At 51.5% G+C, this 22,408-nt stretch overlaps 1 protein-coding gene across 1 annotated transcript in view; it reads left to right on the top strand.

The window, feature by feature from the left end:
• GAB2 (GRB2 associated binding protein 2) overlaps positions 1-21,301 on the top strand; it is a gene marked incomplete at its 3' end in the record, with an annotated part of 29,280 nt that extends 7,979 nt beyond the window's left edge. The window contains exons 2-9 of the mRNA XM_084306008.1: positions 11,055-11,295; positions 13,517-14,103; positions 15,292-15,386; positions 16,309-16,591; positions 17,226-17,316; positions 18,945-19,047; positions 19,930-20,055; positions 21,158-21,301. Of these exons, the coding sequence (XP_084162134.1) occupies positions 11,055-11,295; positions 13,517-14,103; positions 15,292-15,386; positions 16,309-16,591; positions 17,226-17,316; positions 18,945-19,047; positions 19,930-20,055; positions 21,158-21,301 (1,670 nt within the window). The remainder of the gene's footprint in view (positions 1-11,054; positions 11,296-13,516; positions 14,104-15,291; positions 15,387-16,308; positions 16,592-17,225; positions 17,317-18,944; positions 19,048-19,929; positions 20,056-21,157) is intronic.
• Positions 21,302-22,408: the final 1,107 nt, after the last annotated feature.

Raw genomic sequence — 22,408 nt, 5'->3', positions numbered from 1 at the left:
TTTTTTCCCCAACATTGGACGCGGGCCACGTGTTTATACCCCCTAAGCTCAGCTTTGTGAAGCGTGCTAAAAGCCAGGGCAGATTGAAGCTCTCTCATTTCCCGGACCCCGATGCCTGTTTGTTTACTGCTTTGCCTTGCTTTATATTTCCAATTAAAACGAAGCCTGAGTGAAGAGAAAGCTTTCTAAAGCCTTGAAAGCCTCCGAGTGAATATGCTCATGAAGCAGGAAGGAGCCGTGAAGCTGTCGATTGCGGTGAACTTTCCGTGACACCACTCGGCGTTTGTTTCCAGACTGATTTTTATTTATGAATGCAGTAGCATTTATTACTGATTTTATCTGCAAAGATAACACTTCTTCCCGAGATGGCTTCTGTGCTTTGCTTATAATTGCTGCCTGCTTCTCCAGCACGCTGCCTGCATTATTTAGTGCGCTGCATTGTCCGGGCTCCAGCAAAGGTGATTTATTATTTGGACCGGAGGGTTACACCTGATTTGGGGATACAGGAGCACGTGAAAATGCCCCTTAGGTGCCCTGGCCACATCCTGGCTCCCTGCAGAAAGGCTGAGAACATCTCATAGAGGACCAAACTTCTGCCTTTTGCTGGTGGAGGTAGTGTGGTGATGGTTTCTGTCCTCTCCAAGCTAGAAGTGGTTTTAAAAGGGACACTTGGGCACAGCTCCTGAAAAGAAAATAATAGTTTAAAAAAAATAATAAATACACTTTTTAGCGTGAGGGCACTCAAACGCTGGGGGCTGTGGAGTCTCTGCCCTTGCAGCTACTCAAAACCCAACAGGACACAGCCCTGAGCTGCCCCTGCCCAGAGCAGGAGGTTGGCCTAGACCATCCCCAAAGGTCCCTCCCCACTCCAAATTTTCTTTGCTTCTGTGATTTTCATAACGTGACCCTGCGGGGAAATACCAGACCTCAGAGCACGCTGAGGAGCAGAGGCACCCCAGCAATCCCAGCAGGCAAAACTGGAGCACCAGTTCCCTGGTAGCATCCCCTCCAAGGTGGGAAGGGGCACGGCCCCACTGGAGTCCCACCCTTTGTAGCTGTTTATTAGGGTGCCAAACAGCATCTCACCTACAAGATTTCCTCACGCTGCACGTAACCAAGTCCTCTCCTGGCCAATGCAGCTGCTGCTTGCCTTGAGAGTAAGCTGGGCTCGAGTGGCTCCCTGCATTTGCTATTTTTTATCTGGGAAAAATCGTTCCCCGAAGCTCGCGTACCCTCCGTGCAGGCTCAACCTTGACAGAAAGCCTTGACGCTGGTTAATTATTTTGGCTGGCTGGCCCTAACAGCTCGAATTGCTCTCCAATGAGTCATGATGGAGCCTTTCAAATACCCACTTGAAATCCATAAAAATCCATGATGAGCCTTTTTTTTGCTAGCTGATGGTTGCTTCTGGCAATTAGTGGTCGGGTCAAAACCTGCTCACAGGCCACCTCCTTATCTGCCAGGGGGTTGTCTCCGAAATTCTTGGTGGAAAAGACTTTTTCCTGGAGGGCTGTCCAGTGTATTTTTAGAAGTCATTACATTATTTTTTTTTTAATGTCTCAGTCCTAATGTCTGTATTCCCGTGGCTTCCCCTCCTTCCCAAACTTCCATTGGTGCAAGGATGCTCATGGTTGTATCGGTGGGGTGAAAATATTTGCTGTAAGAAGTGCTGGAAATGGGGAAGTGAGGCATAAATCAGTTTTTCCCGTTGCTGCAGGAGTGATCCCTGTGAAGTTCCCAGCTTTCTCTGGAGCTTTTGGAAGTGGAAAGCTGGAGCAGGCTGGCTTCTCTCATCTGCTCCTGGTAATTCTTGCATTGCTGTGGCCGGTGCCATACACATTTGCTGCCAAGCACTATTTCATCTCACGGGCGAAGACACAGATAAGGGGACACCAGGAACTGGATCTGACCCAGAGCCTCTTTAGCAGCCTTGTTAGGGCATGGTTTACATAGGTGATTAGAGATTGGAATTTAATTAGGAATTAAAATACGACAAATCCCATTCCTGTAAGGAAGGAGCTCGCCGAAGGCACATACGGAGGCTCAGCTCCGAGCGGCAAGTGGTGGTAAAAATTCAGTGTGCTCTTCTTCCTTGGAATTCATTTCCATCCATCCTCAGCCTCGGTTTTGATTTATGCGTTTTGATTCCAAGTTGGAATGAATTTCAAAAAAAAAAAATCACGAAAGTGCATCCTGAGGATTTCCAGCCAAAACACCGCCATCCACCCCCCCAAAAAGCGATCCGAGGAGAAGGAATCGAAGCACCTTGACCTTCTCCCCCTCCACTTCAAATTCCCTTATCCCCTCTGAAGGTTTCTCATGGTTTCTGGCTGCGGACGACGCCTTGGCAGGCTCCCTTTTGATCGAGTGGCACGTTGCAGCTGGAGGATGTCAGAAGATTTCTCAGCTGGTCCTAAGCCAAGCGGGAAGAGATGCGCCGGGCAGGAGGCTCGGGATTTTGGTCTGGGTGCTGCTGCCATCTGTGGTGAGCACAAGGAGACGGGCACAGCCTCGAGGGTGCTAATGTAATCTGGCTCTCCTGGGTGCTGGGGACGGGCTCGCAGAGCTTTGTGAGCTGTGTCTGGGGGAGGAAGAGGAGGGAGAGGGGATGCTGCACAGGGAGATTGCTTGGGATCGTTCCCATCCCGTGAGGGAGCATCAGGGGAGAGAGAATTTGCTCCAGTCCTTAGATGCTGGAGGATGTTTTGCTCCTGAGTCAGGGCACGAGGAATGCCAAAGCCCAAAAATATTCCTCGCAGGGCGATCGTGACAGATGCTGCTGAGGGCCGAGCGCCTCGCTACGCTCTGCTACCCCGCTAAACCCAGCCCCGCTGCTGCTCCGCGTTACAAACAACCCCCGAAGGAGCCCGAGCTTCAGTGCACAAGGTTCAAGCACCAGCAGTCGTGCCGGGAGCTGCTCGGTGCTGCAATATCCAGGGGGGAGAGAGCTGCTGGCCCACAGCCAGATGGGGGGCGTCCACGTGGAAACGTTTCTCCCTAGAAATAAGAGCCGCGAGAGCGCAACATGGAGATGAACTGGCAAAACCCGGGGGGACGTGAAACCCAGCAGGATTTGGGGCTGCTTTAAGGACCTTCAGCTCCTCCTCGGGACGGTCCCAGCAGGGACAGGGATGGGGACGGGGATGGGGATGACCCCAACCCCAAAGCACTCGCAAGGAGAGGCTGCCAGCCCCGCGTTTCTCAGCACGAAGACCGCGCTCAAGCATCGCCGCGCTGCTTTCAGCCCACGCCAGCCCTTGCCTTTTGGCACGAGCCACGCTCCCCGCTCCCTGCCAAACCAGTACAGATGTTTTAACACCCACCGGAGCCCAGATAATTACTAACAGAGCCCAGAGGCTGGTCGGGGCTGGTTGTTTTTTTTTTTTTTATTTTTTCATTGCGTGAACTTTCAGCCGCTCTCGAGCGAGGCGCCTCCCACTTGCTGACATTGCTCTCAAAGACGTTTTTTGTGGGCCGTGTTGCTGACGTTCATTTTATTAGGGGAAAAAACGAGAAGCCCCAACCAGGACGAGGATCCTCACCCCGTGCCTGTTGATGTAATGATGATCAAAGAGCGAAACAAGTGCAGGGAAGACGAGTGGAGTGGCTGGGAAAATGTTTTGATGGGAAAGGAGAGCAGGTTTCTAGCCAGTGGCTTTCCAACCACAGCATGATGAAGCTTAGCTCATTTTCAAATGGTTTTGGGAAGCGTTTTCTGTGGGATGAAACCGTGAAATCATCTGGTGGGCACTGGCCAGGGGATGCTGCAGGTTCTCCCCATCCTAGATCCTCCAGGATCACCTGCTCCAACCACCCCCTACCACCAATGTCACCACCAAGCCCTGTCCCCAAGCACCACGTCCAACCTCTCCTTGAACACCCCCAGGGACGGGGACTCCCCCACCTCCCTGGGCAACCCGTCCCAAGGCCTGACCGCTCTTGCTGAGCAGAAATGTCTCCTCATTGCCAACCTGAGCCTCCCCTGGCACAAGTCGAGGCCGTTCCCTCTGCTCCTGGCCCTGGTTATCTGTGAGAAGCTGATAACCAGTTGGGTGGAAGATGGCTGGCACAGGCCCGCCGACCATGGCTCCGCCGTGAAATTCCTCACTCACACACCCAGCGAGGAAGATTTCCATCCCGCATTTTGCTTCCAGTTGCTGTGGAGACCGATTTAAATGAAACTCTGGCACTTGGAAAGGGAATATGATTCGAAGTCATTTGCGATGCAAGGTCCCATGCTAATAACATTAGCATCTTATTTGATTATGGCAATGTGTGGGGAATAAATTTTAAGTCTTTTTTCCCAATCGTTACATCTTAAAAAGAAGAGGGAGAGGGAAACGTGCAGGTTTTAGCTGCTACTGAAGCCTTTTCTGTGACTAAACTCGTGATTTCTTTATGCATGAAGCTTGGCGGGTCACGGGTATCTCTAACCCGATGGCAAGGCGAGCTGCTCCCAGGAAGGGACCTTTTCTTTCTCTGCCTCCACTGAGCACTGTTAATAGACTGCAAAATGGGCTGGGCTCGGGTTTTTAATGAGGGATAGAGAAATCCAGGATGGCTTTTGTGGCACTTTGCTTTTTTTTCTTTGCTGGAGCATCGGTGTCGCAGAGCTCGCGTTGTGGAAGCTGCAGTCCTCCCATTGCTTGCGGAGATTTTGTTCCCTGCGTTTGACCCTCAACATCTCAGGGATGGATCCGCCTTTAGGATTTCTTTAGCTGAGCCTGGCATGTAGACAGGGCACGTCTGTAGCCCTTAAATGAGCCAAATGCCCCACAACACCTTTGCGGAGGCGCTGGTTCTGAAATTGAAGGCTGCGTCGATGGGAAAGGGAGTCTGGGGTCTTCCACGGTGACTTCCAGGGAGAGCTGAGCATCCAGCAGGGGAAAAACGAGGAAAATAGTGATGTTATTTTGAGTCTCTGTCCCTACAGGCATGTTTTCTGGGGATGAACCATCCCCTGCTGACACTGACCCCACTCTCTGGTTTAGGGACACCGTATTGCAGCCATGGAGACAAAAATGGGGCCAAACTCCTGCATTTTGGTCCCATGCATGCTTGCAAAATTCCCAAGGGAAGAGGAGAGGAGAAATTCGGGAGTCACCTTCCCTTTCCCATCACTTCTTTGCTGGGTGATGGTAAAGCAGCCCCGTAACAGCGCTGCTGTTTTATGGACTCCCCAAGCAAGCGGGGAGTTATAAGGTTTCTCCCCCAAGGTAAGGAGAGCTGGAAATAAATCACTTCTGCAAAGAGCCGGGGATGGCAGCTCTTCTGTAATACCAAGTGCAAATATTTGGGCCTCCTGTGCTCTCCCTTGAATCGAAATGGCACTAAAGCATGCATAAGTAAAGCAGGTTCATGTTTTTCTCATAGCAAAAAGTTTTTTCTCTGCTCTCCCACAACATTAAAGACCTGAGCTTTCCATAAAAAGGGCTTTAATGTTTCAAACCTGTTTTTTGTCCCAAGGTTTAGGTGGTTGTCCCCCGGCAGAGCTCTCTGCCAAGGGTGTCCCAGGTGGGATGCTCAAGGTCGCACGGACACCAGGGCTGCGAGCACCTCGCATCCTTTTGCTTTGCCCTCCGAATATTGACACGAAAGGATTTGCTCTTTCAAGGGTGGCCTGCAGGGTTTTGGGGGATTTTTTATTTTTTTTTTGGCTACAGCCACAACCACCGCTCGGCTGCTTTTGTCACTCTCCCTCCTGCCCCTTTGTCCTTCAGAGAATCGATTTCTGTTCAGATAGCTGGGATGTGTAACGCGTTGAGGTCAGGGTGATCTGGCTTGGCTCCTTTTCCTCTCCTCTCTCTCCTTTTCTCCCCAGCACTGGGATTTTTCCCCCTGTTCCCATGCCCATTCAAAGCAAATGCTGAAGAAATTGCTTGCATTCACCCCATTTTTTAGTATTTTTGTGCAAAAATACAAGCAGGGCTCTGGCACTAATGGCTATTTATTTCCACTGATCTTTGCCTCCCTGCCTCTCCCGTCACCTCTTTCTAGGGTAATTCTTCCCATCCTGTGCTGCATGTGCAAGTAATTGGGGTTTTTTCGCTGTTGGCAGTAGAGAAAAACCTAAGGGGAGCAGCCTAGGCCAAAAATCATTCGGAAGGCTGAAACTGGGAAAAAGAAATCGTGCCCTTAGCAGCTGAACCCTGTCTGCGAAGCGGAGATGCTCCTTTCCCTCAGCCAGTCGGTTTCTCGAAAGCAAATGGAAATAAACAGCAGGAATCAGCTGGAAAATAACAGCCCAGACGACCAAAAGCACCTCATTGCACTCCTTTGCGCTCCTCTGCAGTGGAGGATGCAGCTGCGGTCAGCCCCACTTAGCCCCATCCTTAATTTTGGGGCGCTCTGCTGCCACAATTTGGGCAGCGCTGATCACTACGGTCCCTGCACCCTCTCCTGCAGCTCCTCGAGAGGGCAAATCACCCAAACCAGACGCCCTTCCCCACCCACCCGCTGGAGAAAACCTTTAGCCGGTGCCTCTGCACGTGTCCTCAGCCCGACGATGCCTTTTTTCGAATGCCATCCGGCTCCGAGAGCTGGGGAAATAAACATTCCCCGCGCTCATCCTCGCAGCATCCCAGGGCGTCCTGGCAGTGACTCATCCCCGGGACGTGTTGTTTGCTCTGTCCCTGCCAGGAGAAGCACGCGGAGGGCTTGTTTTGGTAGGGTTGTTTGTCTTCTTCTTTGTTTTTTTTTCTTTATTTTTTTTTCTAGCAGTGAGCTGGCAGCAAGAGTGGAGGCGCAGGCGGATCCCCATGGGGGTTTTGTCCCCCTTTTATTATTTTATTTTATTTATTTATTTATTTTTCCTAATGGAGCTGCTCCAAATACTGGGGGGAAGCGTAGCGCACGAGGACGCCTCCGCGCTCTCCTAGGGATTATTTCTAGCGGGTTCCTCTATTCCCTCCCCAGATTACAAAATAATCCTCGGCCACCAGTTGTGGCTGGCAAGGATTCAGCAGCACGGTCCGAAGCTTCGTGGTTTGCCATCGTGGAGGGGTGGCACAGCCCAAGCGTGGTCCCCAGATGAAATGATGGCTCGCAGATAGCGAGCGATGGAGCAGAGGCTCCAGGGCATGGCACAGCATCACCTGGAGAGGCGTTTTGGGGTTTTACTTGCAGGGCAGCTCGGGGGAAACCTTTATTTGCAAGGGTGCTTGGGCTGGTTCTCCATGGGCAGCGTGGGGTGTGTATCACAGCCAATTTCAGGCAAAAATAAGGAAATCTGGTGCCTTGCTGCAACCACTGATGAGAGCACAGGAATTTAAAAAAAAAATTTCCAAAAATCGCCACCTCCTTGGCTGCACCTTTCCCCCTCCGTGGGTTACAGGGGTTGTAGCCACAGCCTCTGCCTTCGGGGGGGGGAAAGCCAACATTGCTGCTACGGTGAAAAAAATCAAAAACAAAAAATAAAAAAGCTGTTCTGAGCAACAATTTCCGAAGGAGGCTGAGTAATTCTTGCACTCAGATAAGCGCAGGAACATCGTGTGAAGGGATGTGCACATAGCACTAGCCGGCTGCTGGAAGCGAGGGACTTCAGAGCTGTCAGCAGTGAGGGAAATACCGCTTTGGGGGATCGAAAACATTCAGAAAAAAATTCCTGGCTCCCAGCCTAGTCAGGGCCGCTGCTGGCTGTGTTTGTAGCTGCAGATTTCTTCTTCGGGGACGGAGTCCCAATGAGGATTTCTTTTCCCCTTGCTGCGACGTGTGGCCAAAAAGGCACATTTTAACCCGGACCAGAGAGCACCACGCCTTCAGCTGACCGAAACCAACCTGGTTTTGCTTCTGGTTCTCATCTCAAGGATCAGGACAACATCTGCAGCACGAGCCCGACGAGGTCTTTGCATGCAAGCCGTGCTGTCGACATCGGGTTTTAGGTTGTGGGCGTCCAACGCCGCCTCTTGCAGAGCGTGAGAGCCGAATTCCCCAACCTCGGAGGAGCTCCGGCCAGGAAACATGGGGTTAAGATGACACTTCCCATATGGCCCCGCTCCACAACCTTAACTCTGCCCCTCTGGGAACAGCCATAGGAGCTGGAACAAGACCTCATCCCTCCTTGGCTATACTCGATGCATTCCCTCGACATAAACTCAAGATCTCAACGTAAAGCCAAGGGATTTGGGAGGTTTCATCCTCCCAAAAAAAAAAAAAAAAAAAAAAAAAAACGAGGGCCGTGGGCTTATCCTTGGCTGCGAGGCAGATGGTGGTGACGGATGGGGAAATATCATTTTTTTGGGGTCCTGCCCAGAGTGAGCTGAGCATCTTTGGAGAGAACAATGCCCGGAGGCATCCAGATGAGCCCCCCAAAGGATGTTTGCCAAGTGCCCAGCGTGGACGCACCATCGGGGTGTGATCCAGGCGTGCAAGATTCCCTTTCTTCTCTAGTGGAAAAAAATAGAAGAAGAAAATAATAATAAAAAAAAAAAATAGAAGAAGAAAAGAAAAGAAAAAAAAAAAAAACATTAAAAATAAAAAATAAAAAAGCAATCTCAGCAGTCCCCTCCTGCAGCAGCAGGATTTATCTTCCCAGTCCCTGCAATCCCCTCCCGGGCCCGTGAGGCCATCCATCTCTCACCTGCTATTAGGGAGTTCATCTCCCGGCCCTAATGGACTCCGTGAGCCCTGGATTCACTCCCGCTGCTGCTCTCGGGCTTCGGGTGGCTGCGGGAAGCGGGCTGGGAATTCATTTTGAAAATCGATGCGGCCGTCGATAGAGCTGGCTTCCCCTGGGGAAGCAGAGGTGCTTTCGCTGGGCTTTGCTTTCTTGTTCCCCTTCATCCCCCGCTTCGTTTTACGCTGTCGGGCTGATGGAGATCACCACCACGTAATTAATTTTTCTTTCAGTGGCTGCCGTGCTCTCCGGTTTCCCCAAATTGAGGTTAATTTGGGAATATTTCCCCTGGCGGTGCAGGATTCGTGGGGCTCCTCCACGCGTTGTGATTTGGGGGATGCCGGGCGCTGTCTGCTCCGTGCAACCCCAACTCTTCCCTCGGGATGTGTCGGCACAAGGAAATCAATGCAATTTCTTACTCCTGGGCATATTTTGGCTTCCTGAGGCTTTGCCATGCCATGGGAAGAGCAGAGCCTGCAGAGGACTGCTCAGGGAAGAAGGGCCCCAACCTGGCACTGCTCTTGGTTGTCCCCAGCTGGGGACATGGCACCTTCCTTGGAAGGGTCTTGGCCAAAACCCGATGTCTTGGGCAATTCCTGACCATGATTCAGGAGACAGCAGGACCATGGGGCCGTTCCCAAGAGGCATTTTGGGTGCAGACACCCTGTTTTGGAGAGCAACAGGGCTGTGGGCTCCTCCACCATGCCGGTGGATCTCAAAGTACTCGATTTAAGGCTCAGACCTGGGACTTCCAGAGCTCTCAGGGCTCCTTTTCCAACGGGGATGTGTCTTCACTGCTATGGGATAAATATTTAATAAGAATAAGGGTCAAGGCAGTGTTTTGTCCAAGGACACCGAGATGGCCATTTACGCCCATGAAAAGCACCGAGGGACCTTTAATGCCCATGCAAAGAAGACAGAAATTGAGGTTTTAAGCTCTCATCCCCCACCATTAATGTCAATGTTGCGTATCGATCCTCCCCGTGTTTAGCACAAAGCGAACAATAGAGCCGAGCCCCGCTCTTTGGCTTTTATTAATGTACTTTTTCTGTGTCGGGTGAAGTTTGCAGCATCACTGGGAAAAAAAAAAATAAAAATGGAGCGGCGGTGAGCGAGCAGCAGACGGATCGATTTGGTATCTTGACACGAGGCAGGAGTCAGTGAAAAATCACCCCGTGCACAGCGGCTCCTCGTCTGAGCCACGACAGCCTCTTCGTAGGGAGAAGATCAGGGATTTGAGAGAAGGAATGGAAAAAAAATAAAAGGGGTTGGGAACCTGGAAACTCCCCCTCATCCTTGTGTTGGTTCCCTTATGGGTTTCTGAGGTTGAATTCGAGCAGCAGCTGGAGATCCCACGATCTCCAGGGAAAACCTGGGAGTGGTTCTTAGATCACTGATTGCCAAAAATAATAGATTAATCCAGGGAAAGACTGCCTTTTTGTTAGGATTTGGGATTATTTTATTTTATTTTATTTTACATTTTTGCGTCAGCACCAAATAAATGTAAATCGGAGCTCTAGGAAGGGTGACCTCAGTGCCACGCGAGTGTTTTGCACACCAGGAGTGCACACAGGATGGACACCACTGCAGCCGGGGGTGGATCAGCTTTCCCAAAATATTCCACACCTTGGGGACTTCTGGGGGTTTCATGTTTAATGGGGTTTACAGCTTGGCTGTAAAAAAACATTCCTGGTTCAAATTCCAGGAGTTTACCAAGGGTCTGGAGTAGCTGGGCAGCTATTCCTGACCTCTGGGATATTCTCGATTGAAACCTATTTAATATTTTTAAATGTATTTCTCCTTAATCAAGGCGAGAGGGCACTGGGAGTTGGGTCTGCCTCCTTTTTTTACTGGCAGAAAATGTCAGGAATTCTTTCAGAGTCACAGAATTAATAGGGAATTGGGGAACAGGGGAATGTTTTCCAGCTCTGCTCTCACGGGGTCCATCCAAACTCCTGCCCTGTGCCTCAGTTTACCCGACTGTAGAAGAATGGCAGTGATGTCCTTACACAGAGGGATGGAGATGACTTGAATTACACCTTTAAAGCCTCCCACGGGAGGTCTCTAAGGAAAAACAGCAGCAGAAACCATGGCACAAAAGCTCTTTTCTTCCTTTCCCTTTTTAACCAGGTTTTAACAACCCACAGTTGCTGGCCTGGCATCCCCCAGACATCCCTGCAAGCCGCGAAGGATATGATAAAACATGATTAAAAAGATAAAACTTAACAAAATCTGATAAAACATTGATCGACCACCTAGTGCTAAAATATCGATCTACCACCGATCGTTGCTTTTGCTCCAAGTGGAGGAGCCTCCTGCTGCGTCCCCAAGAGCTATAAATAAATTCTATGAAACTTCCCAAAGCATTTGAGTAAGAAACCCATCCAGAACTCCTTTTGTGGGGTCGCTCACACCGGTGCGTTTCTTTTTTTCCCTGCAGATACCCTGAGGAGCATCGCCTCCATGAACCACGCGCCGCGGTCCTCGCCGGCGGAGCTCAGCGGCGCCAACCACCACCTGCTGCGCGAGCGCAAGTCCTCGGCGCCCTCCCACTCCAGCCAGCCCACCCTCTTCACCTTCGACTCGCCCGCCGGCCACCTCCAGAGCACCCTGTCCGCCAGTGCCCCCCAGGACTACCTGTTCCTCCACCAGTGCATGAGCAGAAAGTCGGAAAACGCCAGGTACTGCAGGGAGCAGAAGGCGCGGGGAGCCACGGTTGGGGTTGGCCAACTCAACCCAACTTGGAGGAGGGCGCCTTGCTTGGGGTGGCCCTGCTTGAAGCATCTGGAGACCACCAGATGGTCTCCAGAGGTCCCTTCCGACCTCAACCCCGTGTCATTCCGTGAGTTTTTTTTGGTTGTGAGGACTTTTGGCTGACGGGAGCAGCGAGGAGGGATGGAGGAGAAGCCCAGCTGGCGGGGCGTGAGCGCAGAGCCTGGGCTGCTGCCTCCGCTGGGTTTTCCTGCCGCAGCTGCCTCTCCCTACCAAAAAAACAACAAAAAAAATCAACAACAACAAAAAAAGAAAGGGTCAGATAATTAACTTCAGATGGCGTTAATGGAGCAGTGTTTTAAAAAAAGCCCTCTGATGCTCCAGCTGTGATGATACCTAAAAGCTGCCCTCCTAGAGCCTGAGCGCAGGGAGGATGAGGAGGAAGAAGAGCAGGAGGAGAAGGAGGAGAAGGAAGGAGAAGTTTCTGATGCTTTGGTGGGCAAAGAAACTGGCCGGCAGCAGCTTCTACAACTGGGCCAGAAATAATCTCCCCGATCGATGCACCGTTCAGGGGGCCAGGCTGCAGCACTGCTGGGAATCCCTCCCCACCCAGCTCTGCAGCTCTCACTTTACTCATCCATAAAATGAGGGTAATAGTAGCTAATTGGCAGCTGATGCTGAATTATTAACCCGTGAGGGACTGCAAATCCTCGGCCGAACGGGCTGAATGTCTCACAGGCAAACCCAGCTCCAAAGGCGGCGGGGATTCATCGGCGTTATCACAGCATGGAATTTATTTTTATTTTTTTCCCCAAATAAGCCCTATTTCTGAGCGCCACCTCGTGCTGGCTCCATGAAACAGAGCCAGCAACCCTGCCCAGCGGTGTCAACCAGCATCTCCTGGCTTCTCCCACCGAGCTGACTCTTCCCCAGGGATCTGCAGCTTGAAATCCCCCTGTAACCATTGCGTTTTCTTTCCCCAGCTCGGTGATGGATCCGTGGCAGGGCTCCCAACATTTGGGGGGTGTTTATATGGGGCTGGTTGAGCTCTTTTTGGGCTGCAAGCACACGATCCCAAAAACCTGCCCGAGCCCAAGGGCTGCTCCCGACTGCTCCGGCTGCATTTGCTCGTCGTTGCAGAAATCACAGTGGCCAGTTTGGGGTGAAAACCGTCTCATCTGCTGGTTTGGGTGCAGAAAGCCAAGCCAGGGGGAGATGTGGTCTGCAAAAAGTCACGCAGGAGGAAGGCAGCAGCAGCAGGGGGGGGATGAAACGGGAGGCTGAGGATGAAACGCGCTTTGCCAGAGGGCTCAGAGGGGCTCAGCAGCTAATGAGCACTCAGCCTCCATCCCTGGGCATGAGCACAATGCAAATCAAAAGATTGAGGTAATGGCCACGCCACCCGGCTCCCCACCGAGGAACCGAGCGTAAGTCTGACTTCAGCCCTGAGATTTATTCCTCTCCACTTGCAATCGGGGCTGCAAAACCCCAGTTCCCAGCTGGAAGCTGCTGGGAGTGTAATTAACCTCCACGGGGCTTGCAGCACCCCGTGTGGGGCTCCAGGATGGGGCTGCAGCGTCCCCATCCTGCCATCCACGCGTCCCCGTAGCTGAGTGAGCGATTAAATAGAGCCACAATGAAAGGAAGAGAAAAACAAAACACATCTCTGCCCATCGCTGGCTTCCTACAGCTCTGAGCGCCGACGGAAGGAAATTGTCTCAGCTTTGGTAACAAACAGCCCCCTGCCCCATCCCCGAAACAGGAGGTGCACCTCAGGCAGCGCGACGGGTTTCTGGGGGTGCCTTGATCCTATAAAGCTGCTTTTAGGGGCTGCCCCAAGCCGGAGCAGAGCAAAGGGACCCAGTCAGAGCTCTGCAGTGAGCGCTTTTCCCTCCAGCTCTCCCTTAAGAGGCTTTCTCCATCCTTCCGAGCAGAGGCTTTATGGCCGTGCAAGAGAGCAAGGTCACGGTGTGAGCTTTGTTGGGAAGAGGTTGACTTCACGTGAGCATCTTGAAGGTGTTTCAGGACAAAATGGGTTGTTGGGGACATTGGGACGAGCCGGAGATGTTCTCATCATGTTGGGGTTGGCCAATGTAGCTTGGGAGGGTGGCAAGGACGGGGAGCAGAGCTCGGTGCACCCCAGGAGCCTCTCCCCAAACCTCAGCTCCTTTCTCCCCTTTTCCTCCTCAGGAGCGCCAGCTTCTCCCAGGCCACCAGGTCGTCCTTCTTCATGCGCAGCGACACGGCCGTCCAGAAGCTCTCGCAGGGCAACGGGCACTGCGTGAACGGGGTGGGCGCGCAGCTCCACGGCTTCTACAGCCTGCCGAAACCCAGCCGCCACAACTCGGAGTTCAGGGACAGCGCGTACGACCTCCCGCGGGCTTTCGGCTCCTACTCCCACCCCAAATCGAGCCTCACCAGCTCCGAGACGGATAACGAGGACGTCTACACCTACAAGACCCCCAGCAACGCCCTGTGCAAGGAGTTCGGGGAGCTCTCCACGGACTCCTACGACGTCCCTGCCACCCCGCTCTCCGTTTACCAGATCCCCAGGACTTTTACGCTGGACAAGAACCACAACGCTCTGGCCGTGGCCGCCAGCGACTCGCCCGCCGCGCCGCCTCCCCGGCCCCCAAAACCCGGGCAGACAGAGCCACGGTGGGGCAGCCCACCCCAGAGACCCCAGCCTGGGGAAAGTTTAGGGCTGGCCCCCATGGCAGCCACCATTCCCCGGAGAAACACGCTGCCGGCCGTGGAGAACAGCAGGCTGCACCGAGGTGAATTTGGGGCTTGGGAGCAGCGGGGAGGGGGGGGAATTTCTCCCCAACAGCCTTGGGCAGGGAGGTCCAACTGGGTTGTGTTAGAGACAGGGGAGATGCTTGCAAAAGCCAACGTGGGGTTGAACACAAAAAAGCTCTTTTGCAGTGAGGATCCGGCCCTGCTTTTATTTTGTAATGGGCTCACTGCTTTTATTATGCATCCCCAGGGGCCTGCACCCCCAAGGGGCTCAGCTGGCTCTTGGCTGCGTTGTGCCTCGAAATAAAACCCCAAACTTGCCCCCCAGTGCAGTCCTTCCCCAGGGCTTGCCATTTCTACCTTGCTTTTGGTTTAGTTTATAACCAGGGCTGTCAGAACTCACTTCAGCCTGGAGCTAACTCTTCATTTTGCTCACCAGGCTGGGAAGTAATTTTGCACATCTCCAGCTCCCAACACCCCCAGTAAGGCAGAGGCACCCTTCTCATTGACTCATGGATGAGTTTGCCCTCTCTAAGTCCTGCAGGACTGTTCCTAGCCCTGCAGAGAACAGAGGACTCTTGGAAAGAGACATTTTTCTCCATATCACCTAATCTAACCCGGTTCATACAATTCTTGCTTTCCCAAGCAGAAGAATTTTAGTTTAGAATTCAGTTTAATTTAGTTCTAAATTAACTTAGAAAGAGCAGTTGGAGAGAAAACAATCTACAGATGATACACACATCCCTGAAATGACTTTTCCATCTCCTCCTACCTAAATACCAACATTTAGGTTGGAGATCGAAGAGAAGCTCAGCTACAGACCAACCTAAAAGCTTCTCACCCCGTCTTCACCCCCTCCTCCCCCAGTAGGAGACTGATAGCCCTTTATCTGCCAAGCGGGCCGTAACGAAGCTCTCCCTTAACCCAGTTTTGTCACCGTGATCTACCTTACCTGACGTCTTCACCCTGGCGTTTTGCAGCACTTTGACAGAACCAGGTTAGGTCCGGGCTGCACGTGCAGTTGCACTGCTGCTTTGGAGAGGCGTTAACTGGGAGGGAGCACCACGGGCTGCCAGAGGAGCTGTGATGGGCTTCGAGCCACATCATCCTACCAGCATCACCATCAGCAGGAATACAAAATGCCTTCCCAGAACCTACATTTTGCTTTGGGGAGCCCCGTTTGTTAGTGGATGCTCTGGGACACGTGCTTTTGTGTTGTTGTGTTGCAGCTTCTTCTTGCGAGACGTACGACTACCCCCAGCACGGGGGCGGCAGCGCCGTGCAGTCGGTGGAGTCCATGCACGACGGGTACAACTCCTACCTGGTGAGTTGGCCTTACAGGTTCGGAGAGGAGTTGGTTCCAGGCAGGACCTCAGGGTCTTGTCCTACAGAGCTGACTCCAGCAGGGTTGTGTCACTGATTTCCTGCAGGACAGAGCTGGAGGGAACAACACACACAACCCAGCGCAACTTTGCTTTGGGTGCTTCCACAGAGTTTCTTGGAGGTTTGACCCCAAAAAAACGGCCCCAGAGGCTTCTTCCTAAAAGCTATCGGACTTCATTTTGACATGTTGCCAGAACAGCCTCTCTCGTGCACTTTCTAAGACTTTCTGAACTGGAAATGACTTTACAGTGGCCTTTCATATTACATTTTAGTGCAATGGCCAGAGCCCAGAGAAAATTGACTTTCCACGTTAAGCATGTTTCTGCAGATCACTCTGAGCATGGGAAGAGACACCCATTTGGGTGACTAAAACCTTTCCCTGCCCTCAGGGTCTTGAAAACATGGTAGGTAGACACACTCAGTGCTACCCGATGGCCAAGCAGGGGACAGACGGTCTCTTCCATCCGTGCTGAGATGTTAAGGCTGGTTTGGTGATGATGATGAGATGCAGAGGGGCTTATTCATAGAATCAGGTTGAAAACGACCTTAAAGATCATCTAGTTTCAACCCCCCTGCTCTGGGCAAGGTTGCCAACCACTAGAGCAGGCTGCCCAGAGCTGCATCCAGCCTGGGCGTTCCTCCTCCTATTTATACGCTGCCTTCAAGTACTGGGAGGCCGCAATGAGGTCTCCCCAGAGCCTTCTCTTCTCCAAGCTAAACAAGCCCAGTTCCCTCAACCTTTCTTCATAGGAGAGGTGCTCCAGCCCTCTGATCGTCTCAGTGGCCCTCTTCTGGACCTCTTATTACAGGCTGGGGCTGAGCAGTGTCTTGACGCTCTCAATGCCCTCCCGCTTGTCCCCCAGCAGGCCAAGGCCGTGGTGGCCCGCTCCCACAGCGCCGACTCGGAGGACAACTACGTCCCCATGAACCCCGGTTCCTCGCCCCTGATCCACGCCGAGAAAGCCAACGACAACTCCCAAAATCTCTACATCCCCATGAGCCCGGGGCCGCATCACTTCGACCTGGTGGGGTTGTCCTCAGCCACCCTTCCCATGCACAAAGGAGGAGCCATGGCGCAGTGCCACAGGAGGTTGAGTGAAATCCAGCCCCCGCCGGTCAACCGCAACCTCAAACCCGACCGGAAAGGTAAGAATGGGTGTTTGTGGGCAAAACGTCCCAGGCACCCTCCTATCCTTGTGATATTTTGGACTACATCTGTCTTGTGTCACCAGCAGCATGGTCAGACCCTCAAATTTTCCTCTTTCCCATACCCTTCCTCTTTGAGGAAGACTGTGGTGATCCCATCATTAGTATGTCAGCATCTAAACCAATCGATGCACCAGATGAGGGCTGGGACAGCAGCACAGCATTCTTCTCTTCCACCTAATGAACCCCCCAGGATGAGAAGAGCTTTCATGTTAACCTACAAATTTCCTTTTCAAGTCCCTCTGTTGCCAGAGGTTGCTCAGTGCTGCCGAAGCCTTGGTCAGCTCTGCCTGGCTGTGGGCTTTTTCCCATCCAACGAGGCATCAGAGCTCCCTAATGAGGCACCATTCCCCTTTTGGAGCCATCCATCTAAATTTGGGGCTGTGGGTCAGAAAAAAAAAATCACTTTTTTTCCCCAGTCCCAGTGTAAATGATCTCAGGGGGTTGGGACTGGGGGTATTTGTCTTCAGCAAGGAGGGTTGTAGAGCTGGTGAGAAAAATGGGAAGCAACAAGCAATTTGCCCTCTCATGCCTGTTGTGATCTGAATAAATAATTCTCCCTCCCCCCCCCCAGCAAAGCCATCACCACTGGACCTGAGGAACAACACTGTCATTGATGAGCTTCCCTTCAAATCGCCAGTCACAAAATCCTGGTCCAGGCCAAGGTGAGTGATACATGATGCATATTGAATTTCCCTAAAAGCTGGGTGACCCCTTCCGCCCTGTTTTGTTTTGTTTTGTTGATGTTAGAAGCAGGAGCTGCAGAGCTGGGTCATGTCTTGAAAAATATACAAACATAGGAGCGGCTACGTTGAGCAAAAAGTCCGCCTTGCCCTAAATCCTCATCCATCAGGGCCCAGCAGGAGCTACCTGAGAAGAAGATGAGAATTGGGCATTTACATGTATAGAGTGATTCTTTCTTAAAATATCCTGCCACACCATGGTGGTTTGGGACTCAGGGATTTCCCTGGATACATCATGGCCCGACTTTGGGGTCAGATGCTGTTGAAGAAGCGGAGCCCGATGGAGCTTGCGAGCTCCATCAAGCGTTGTGAGAGCCAGAGTCATGTTCCCCACATCACAGCCAGCGGCAGGAAGATGAATTGGTTTAGGTTAGGCTTTCACATGAAAGCCCAGCATGTGGCCGAGCAGCTAATTAAGATCCCTCGGAGACGTTTCCTATTTCTGGGATCTGACACCACCCGCGGAGCTGTGGCTCCGACGCAGGACCTGTGGTCTGCCGCAACTCGTGACACGGCTGAGTGACCCCAAACCAAGCCACACTCGGGGCACGGTACCAAATTCACATCCAGTTTATCCCCAAAAACCCTGCTTCAGCCTAAAAACGCAGGGTTTGACCGAGTCGTGTTTGGATTGCCTTGAAAGCAAAGCCTAGCCTGGAGGAAGCCTGCAAAACGAAACCAAAGCACTTCACAGCGAAGTCTGCTGGCCAAAAATAACAGGATTCACACAGTTCCAGTCCTGCTGCTAATTCGCGGGCTGATGTTGTCCAATGAAAGGAAGAAGCCAAGCTTGGCTGTTATGACTCTTCTCATAAATTGGATTGTGTGGAGACTGACTGCAGGGCATGGGCTCTGCGTGCTGAAAACACTGCACCAGGAAAGGGCGAGCGGGCTTGGATTGACAAGATGTCCAAGCCCAGAGAAGCTGATGTTTTGTTTTGTTTTTTTCCCCCTTATCAGCTAATCAGATGACCCTGCCTTTACTGCAAGGCAACGAATAGCTTTTTAAGACATGGGCTTTAATGCCAGACGCTGATTGCATTAGGTTATTCTCCGTAATTAGATCTGGCCAATTGAAAACAAGGCGACGCCTCGGAGATTTTGGTTTCCAGCAAAAAAAAAAAAATCCAGCTAGGGCCCTGCACGGTAAGCAAAGCCTCGAGCTGTGGCGGGGCTGGAGGTGAGAAGCCTGCTGTGGACCTCCACAGAGGCTGGCTCTGCATCCTCCCCAGTGAAATACTTCCTGTGAGATAAAAGTGTTTATGGGGACAGATTTATGTAGCTGATAGCAGGAGAGTTATGGATTTATAGCAAGCAAGGTGTTATTAAAAAGGTCCTAGAAAGAAAAAAACAAAACAAAATAAGGAGACCAACTGAGTGATTTGTTGACCCATGGGAAGGTCAGCCTCAATGCCACCAGCTTTTCTCCACCACCCACCATGAGCGTGGTGATGTTTGGGGCATCAAGTGCTGCCCGTTCCCATCCCTTCCCATCCACAGATGAAGAGACCCCGCATCCGTCCCTAAATCCTTGCCCCTTGTCCTTACAGCCAGACCTTCAATGCCGGCTCGCTGCAGTACTGTCGCCCTGTCTCCTCCCAGAGCATCACCAGCACTGACTCAGGAGACAGCGAGGAGAACTACGTGGCCATGGTAAGGGCTAAAATATTGAGATGGTGAGAAGCTAAGATATAGGGTCCCAACGGGATGTATACATCCCCAAGTGCTGCAAACACATTCCTAGCTCGTGACATGGGAACACCACAGGGATTCTGGTAGCACCAGGAGGGATGTAGTGTGCATCCCTTTGTCCAGCTAGGCACAAAACAGCGGCTTTTGTTCCTAAAATGGCACATCCTATTGGGGTTTTAACTCAATGTGAGAGCAGAAACATCTATTACCCACTTTACAAGGAATTAAGGGGGTATGAAAACGCCCATGGGCTGTCAGGATAAATTTTCCTGATTTAAGTTGATTTTTTTTTCTTTTTTTTTTTAAATCCTCCTAATAGCTGCTGACATCATGGTTGTGTGGAGGGCAGGGGCTATCGGAGCAGCAGCAGGGAGTGGCCCTGCTCGCAGGGAGGGGATTTTGTCTCTCTTTGCAAAGCTGCTGACTTGAAGCATATTTTGAAGGCTGTGTAAAGGAGAGGGGGCCAAGCAGATCTGTAGCGTGGTTGTGATTAGCAAAGATCCCAACACTGGCCTGGCCTCACGAGGTGTGGCTCCCAGGAAATGCTGGAGCTTATGTCTGATGTCAGGCATGTGAATAAAATGAGCACAGAGGCAGCAGAAAGGCTGATATACGAAATCTTGAGGATTAATTTTTATTTATTAGTCCCATACTCAACCCAGCAGTGCTGCACACGCTGGTCCCTGCGAGAAAGGTGAGAGCATCTCCAGGCTGGGACCTCTTTTGAAAGTGCCACTGAAGCTTTTCTTTGCCAGATGTGTGTTAATTCCTTCTTTTTATTTTTTTTTTATCCTTCTTCCCATGTTAATGCTCATTATCTCTCCTGTCTCTTCCCTGCATTAGCAAAACCCCATTTCTGCTTCTCCTGTTCCTAGTGGCACCAACAGCCCAGCGCCTAAAAAGAGTTCTGGGAGTGTGGATTATCTGGCCCTGGACTTCCAGCCGAGCTCACCAGGGCCACACAGAAAGGTACTGGGGGTTTTCTACACTTCTGGTTAACAGCAAGGCATTTTTTGAGGGTTTTTGTGCAGGGCAGGGTTAGTAACCTCAGAAGAGTGATTTTTTTTTTCCTGCAGATCTTCTCTTGTATTTATTCTAGGTCAAGTTCGGTCTCTGTTGTGTCTGCAGCTTTGCTGGAGGTGTCACCAGAAGCACAGGTGTTGAGGGGTTCAGGGATACTGATGAGACCAGAAATCCTGCTAGATCTTGTAAATTTGGTGCCATAGCCATAAGCTGTCAGGAGGTCTCTCAAAAAGCAGCAGCAGAACTTTTTGCTCCTTCAGAGCAACAGGCCCTCCAAAACCAGAGAGGTGCTCACACATAAAGTGCTGGGTATCTGTCTCCTGCTGACATTTGGATGCTTCTACCAAATGTCAAGAAGAAATGTGGAAAGGGAAGCTTCCAAAGACCCAGACATTGGTGACTTAAAGTGAATCACAGGAGAATAGAGCAAGGGAGGACCTCAGGAGAACCTTTGTGGGAGACACCTCTGCACTGGCCTCAGCTTTCTCAACCACCACCTCATTTCCAGGGAAAGCATCCCACTGCTTAGCTCTTCATATTATTTAAAAGTTGTCCCTTGATTCCTTCTTTCTGCCCAGCAGTATTTCTGCAGCTATTACCGAGTTAAATAATAAACCACAAGGGGTTTGGCACCATCCAAACCATCACCTAGCTCCAGCTGCAGCAGCTGAAATACTTGTAAGAGGCAGAAGAGCTTCCAGGGCCCAATAAAATATGGGGAAAAAAAAAAAAAAATCTCCTTTTAACTCAGCAGCTCTCCCCTGTTGTTTAAGGGGATTAAAATAATCTAGAGTGAGTGGAGTTAATAGGGTTGGAGCTGGGATTTTTTGGCTCATCGATAATTATTCTTGAGTTCTTTACAAGAAAACGAGCACGATGCAAAGCTGAATTTGCAATATCAGCAGGTAGGTAACACGTTTCCAACCAAATATTCAGGAGGTTAGAGGGAGGGTGATGAGCTATGGATTACGGGGGAAGGCCGGGGAGGATCTGGTGGCCTCTGGAGCTGACGGGTGGCCACGGGTGGCCGTGTCTCTCCTCCCCACAGCCCTCCACCTCGTCAGTCGCCTCGGATGAGAAGGTTGACTACGTGCAAGTGGACAAGGAGAAGACGCAGGCGCTGCAGAGCACCATGCAGGAGTGGACTGATGTGCGGCAGTCCTCGGAGCCCACCAAGAGCACCAAGCAGTAGCACCCGGGGCAGGCAGCTCAGCGGGCAAATATCCTCATGGTTTTCCCAGCTCTGTTTGGGCTGGATCCCTGAGACTGTTGTCTGCCAAGGGGAGGGGGTCTTCATGACTTTTTTTCTTTTAAGACAAAAAAGAAACTTAATTTCAGGGGAAGACTTGGCGGATACTGTTTGCCGATGGTAAAGAGCAACCACGTTCGGTGGCTAGGTTTGTGCTTTAGCTGCTGGATGCGCCATCCAGGAACTTCAACGTAGCAATACCAGGTTTCACCCTACACGTCTGTTGCTTACAGCTATTAAAGCCACCTTGTATGTGCTAACATCATCTCTCCCCGTCTTCTTCCATGCTGTACCCCCAAACCATGCCATACACGTCTGACAGCACCTCTCACAGGACCTCATTCCCGCATCTCCTCATGGTTACCCTTTTCTCTGCCTCCTCCCAAATCCCAAAACTGAGTAAGGACCCTTCCTGTCTGACTTTACTTTCATCATCCCATTTCTTGTAAATAATGATGTGTTCAAGTCCTCTGACAGCTGTTCCCCTGGTGGGACAGCCCCTGTGTTTCTGGTTGTGGCTGTTAACCCTCAGAGGCTTGACGAGCATCCAGACTGCCCCGTTGAGCCCAGAACTTGCCCCACCACACCCGTATATATGCCAGCATGTGCTCACACGTGCATGCATGCATGAAACAGCCAGGATAGTTGGGGTGTCTTCTGCTGTTGATGCTCTCCTGCATCTCTCAAAGTTTGGAGAGAGAGGCTTTGGAGAATTTAAGCCTATCTGAAGTCATTTGCCAGTGAATCTGGCCCTAAAAACCCAAATCTGCCTTTTGTGGCATTAAAAGAAGGCCACAGAGGAAGAGTCCTACATCCCTGGCCACCATGAGAAGCTCAATGGTTGAGTACGAGGAGTGTAGAGAGGTTCTGGAGACCCTGGGTGTCCGGCCTGGCACGAGGACAAGTGGGAAGGAGGGAGCAGGAGGCTGTTGTGGGGACCAGGAGAAGGCAGGTGCTATACCTTAGAGGTTGGATTGGGGTGAAGAAGGTCTGGTGAGGTGCATCTGGGAGACAAAAGGAGTGGAGTAACTGAAATGTTGATCGGTGGTG

The sequence above is a fragment of the Netta rufina genome (assembly GCF_964035555.1).
Source record: "Netta rufina genome assembly, chromosome: 1".
Lineage (NCBI taxonomy): Eukaryota > Metazoa > Chordata > Aves > Anseriformes > Anatidae > Netta > Netta rufina.
The sequence above is the reverse complement of the archived record's forward strand: the minus strand, read 5'-3'. Positions and strand labels throughout refer to the sequence as shown.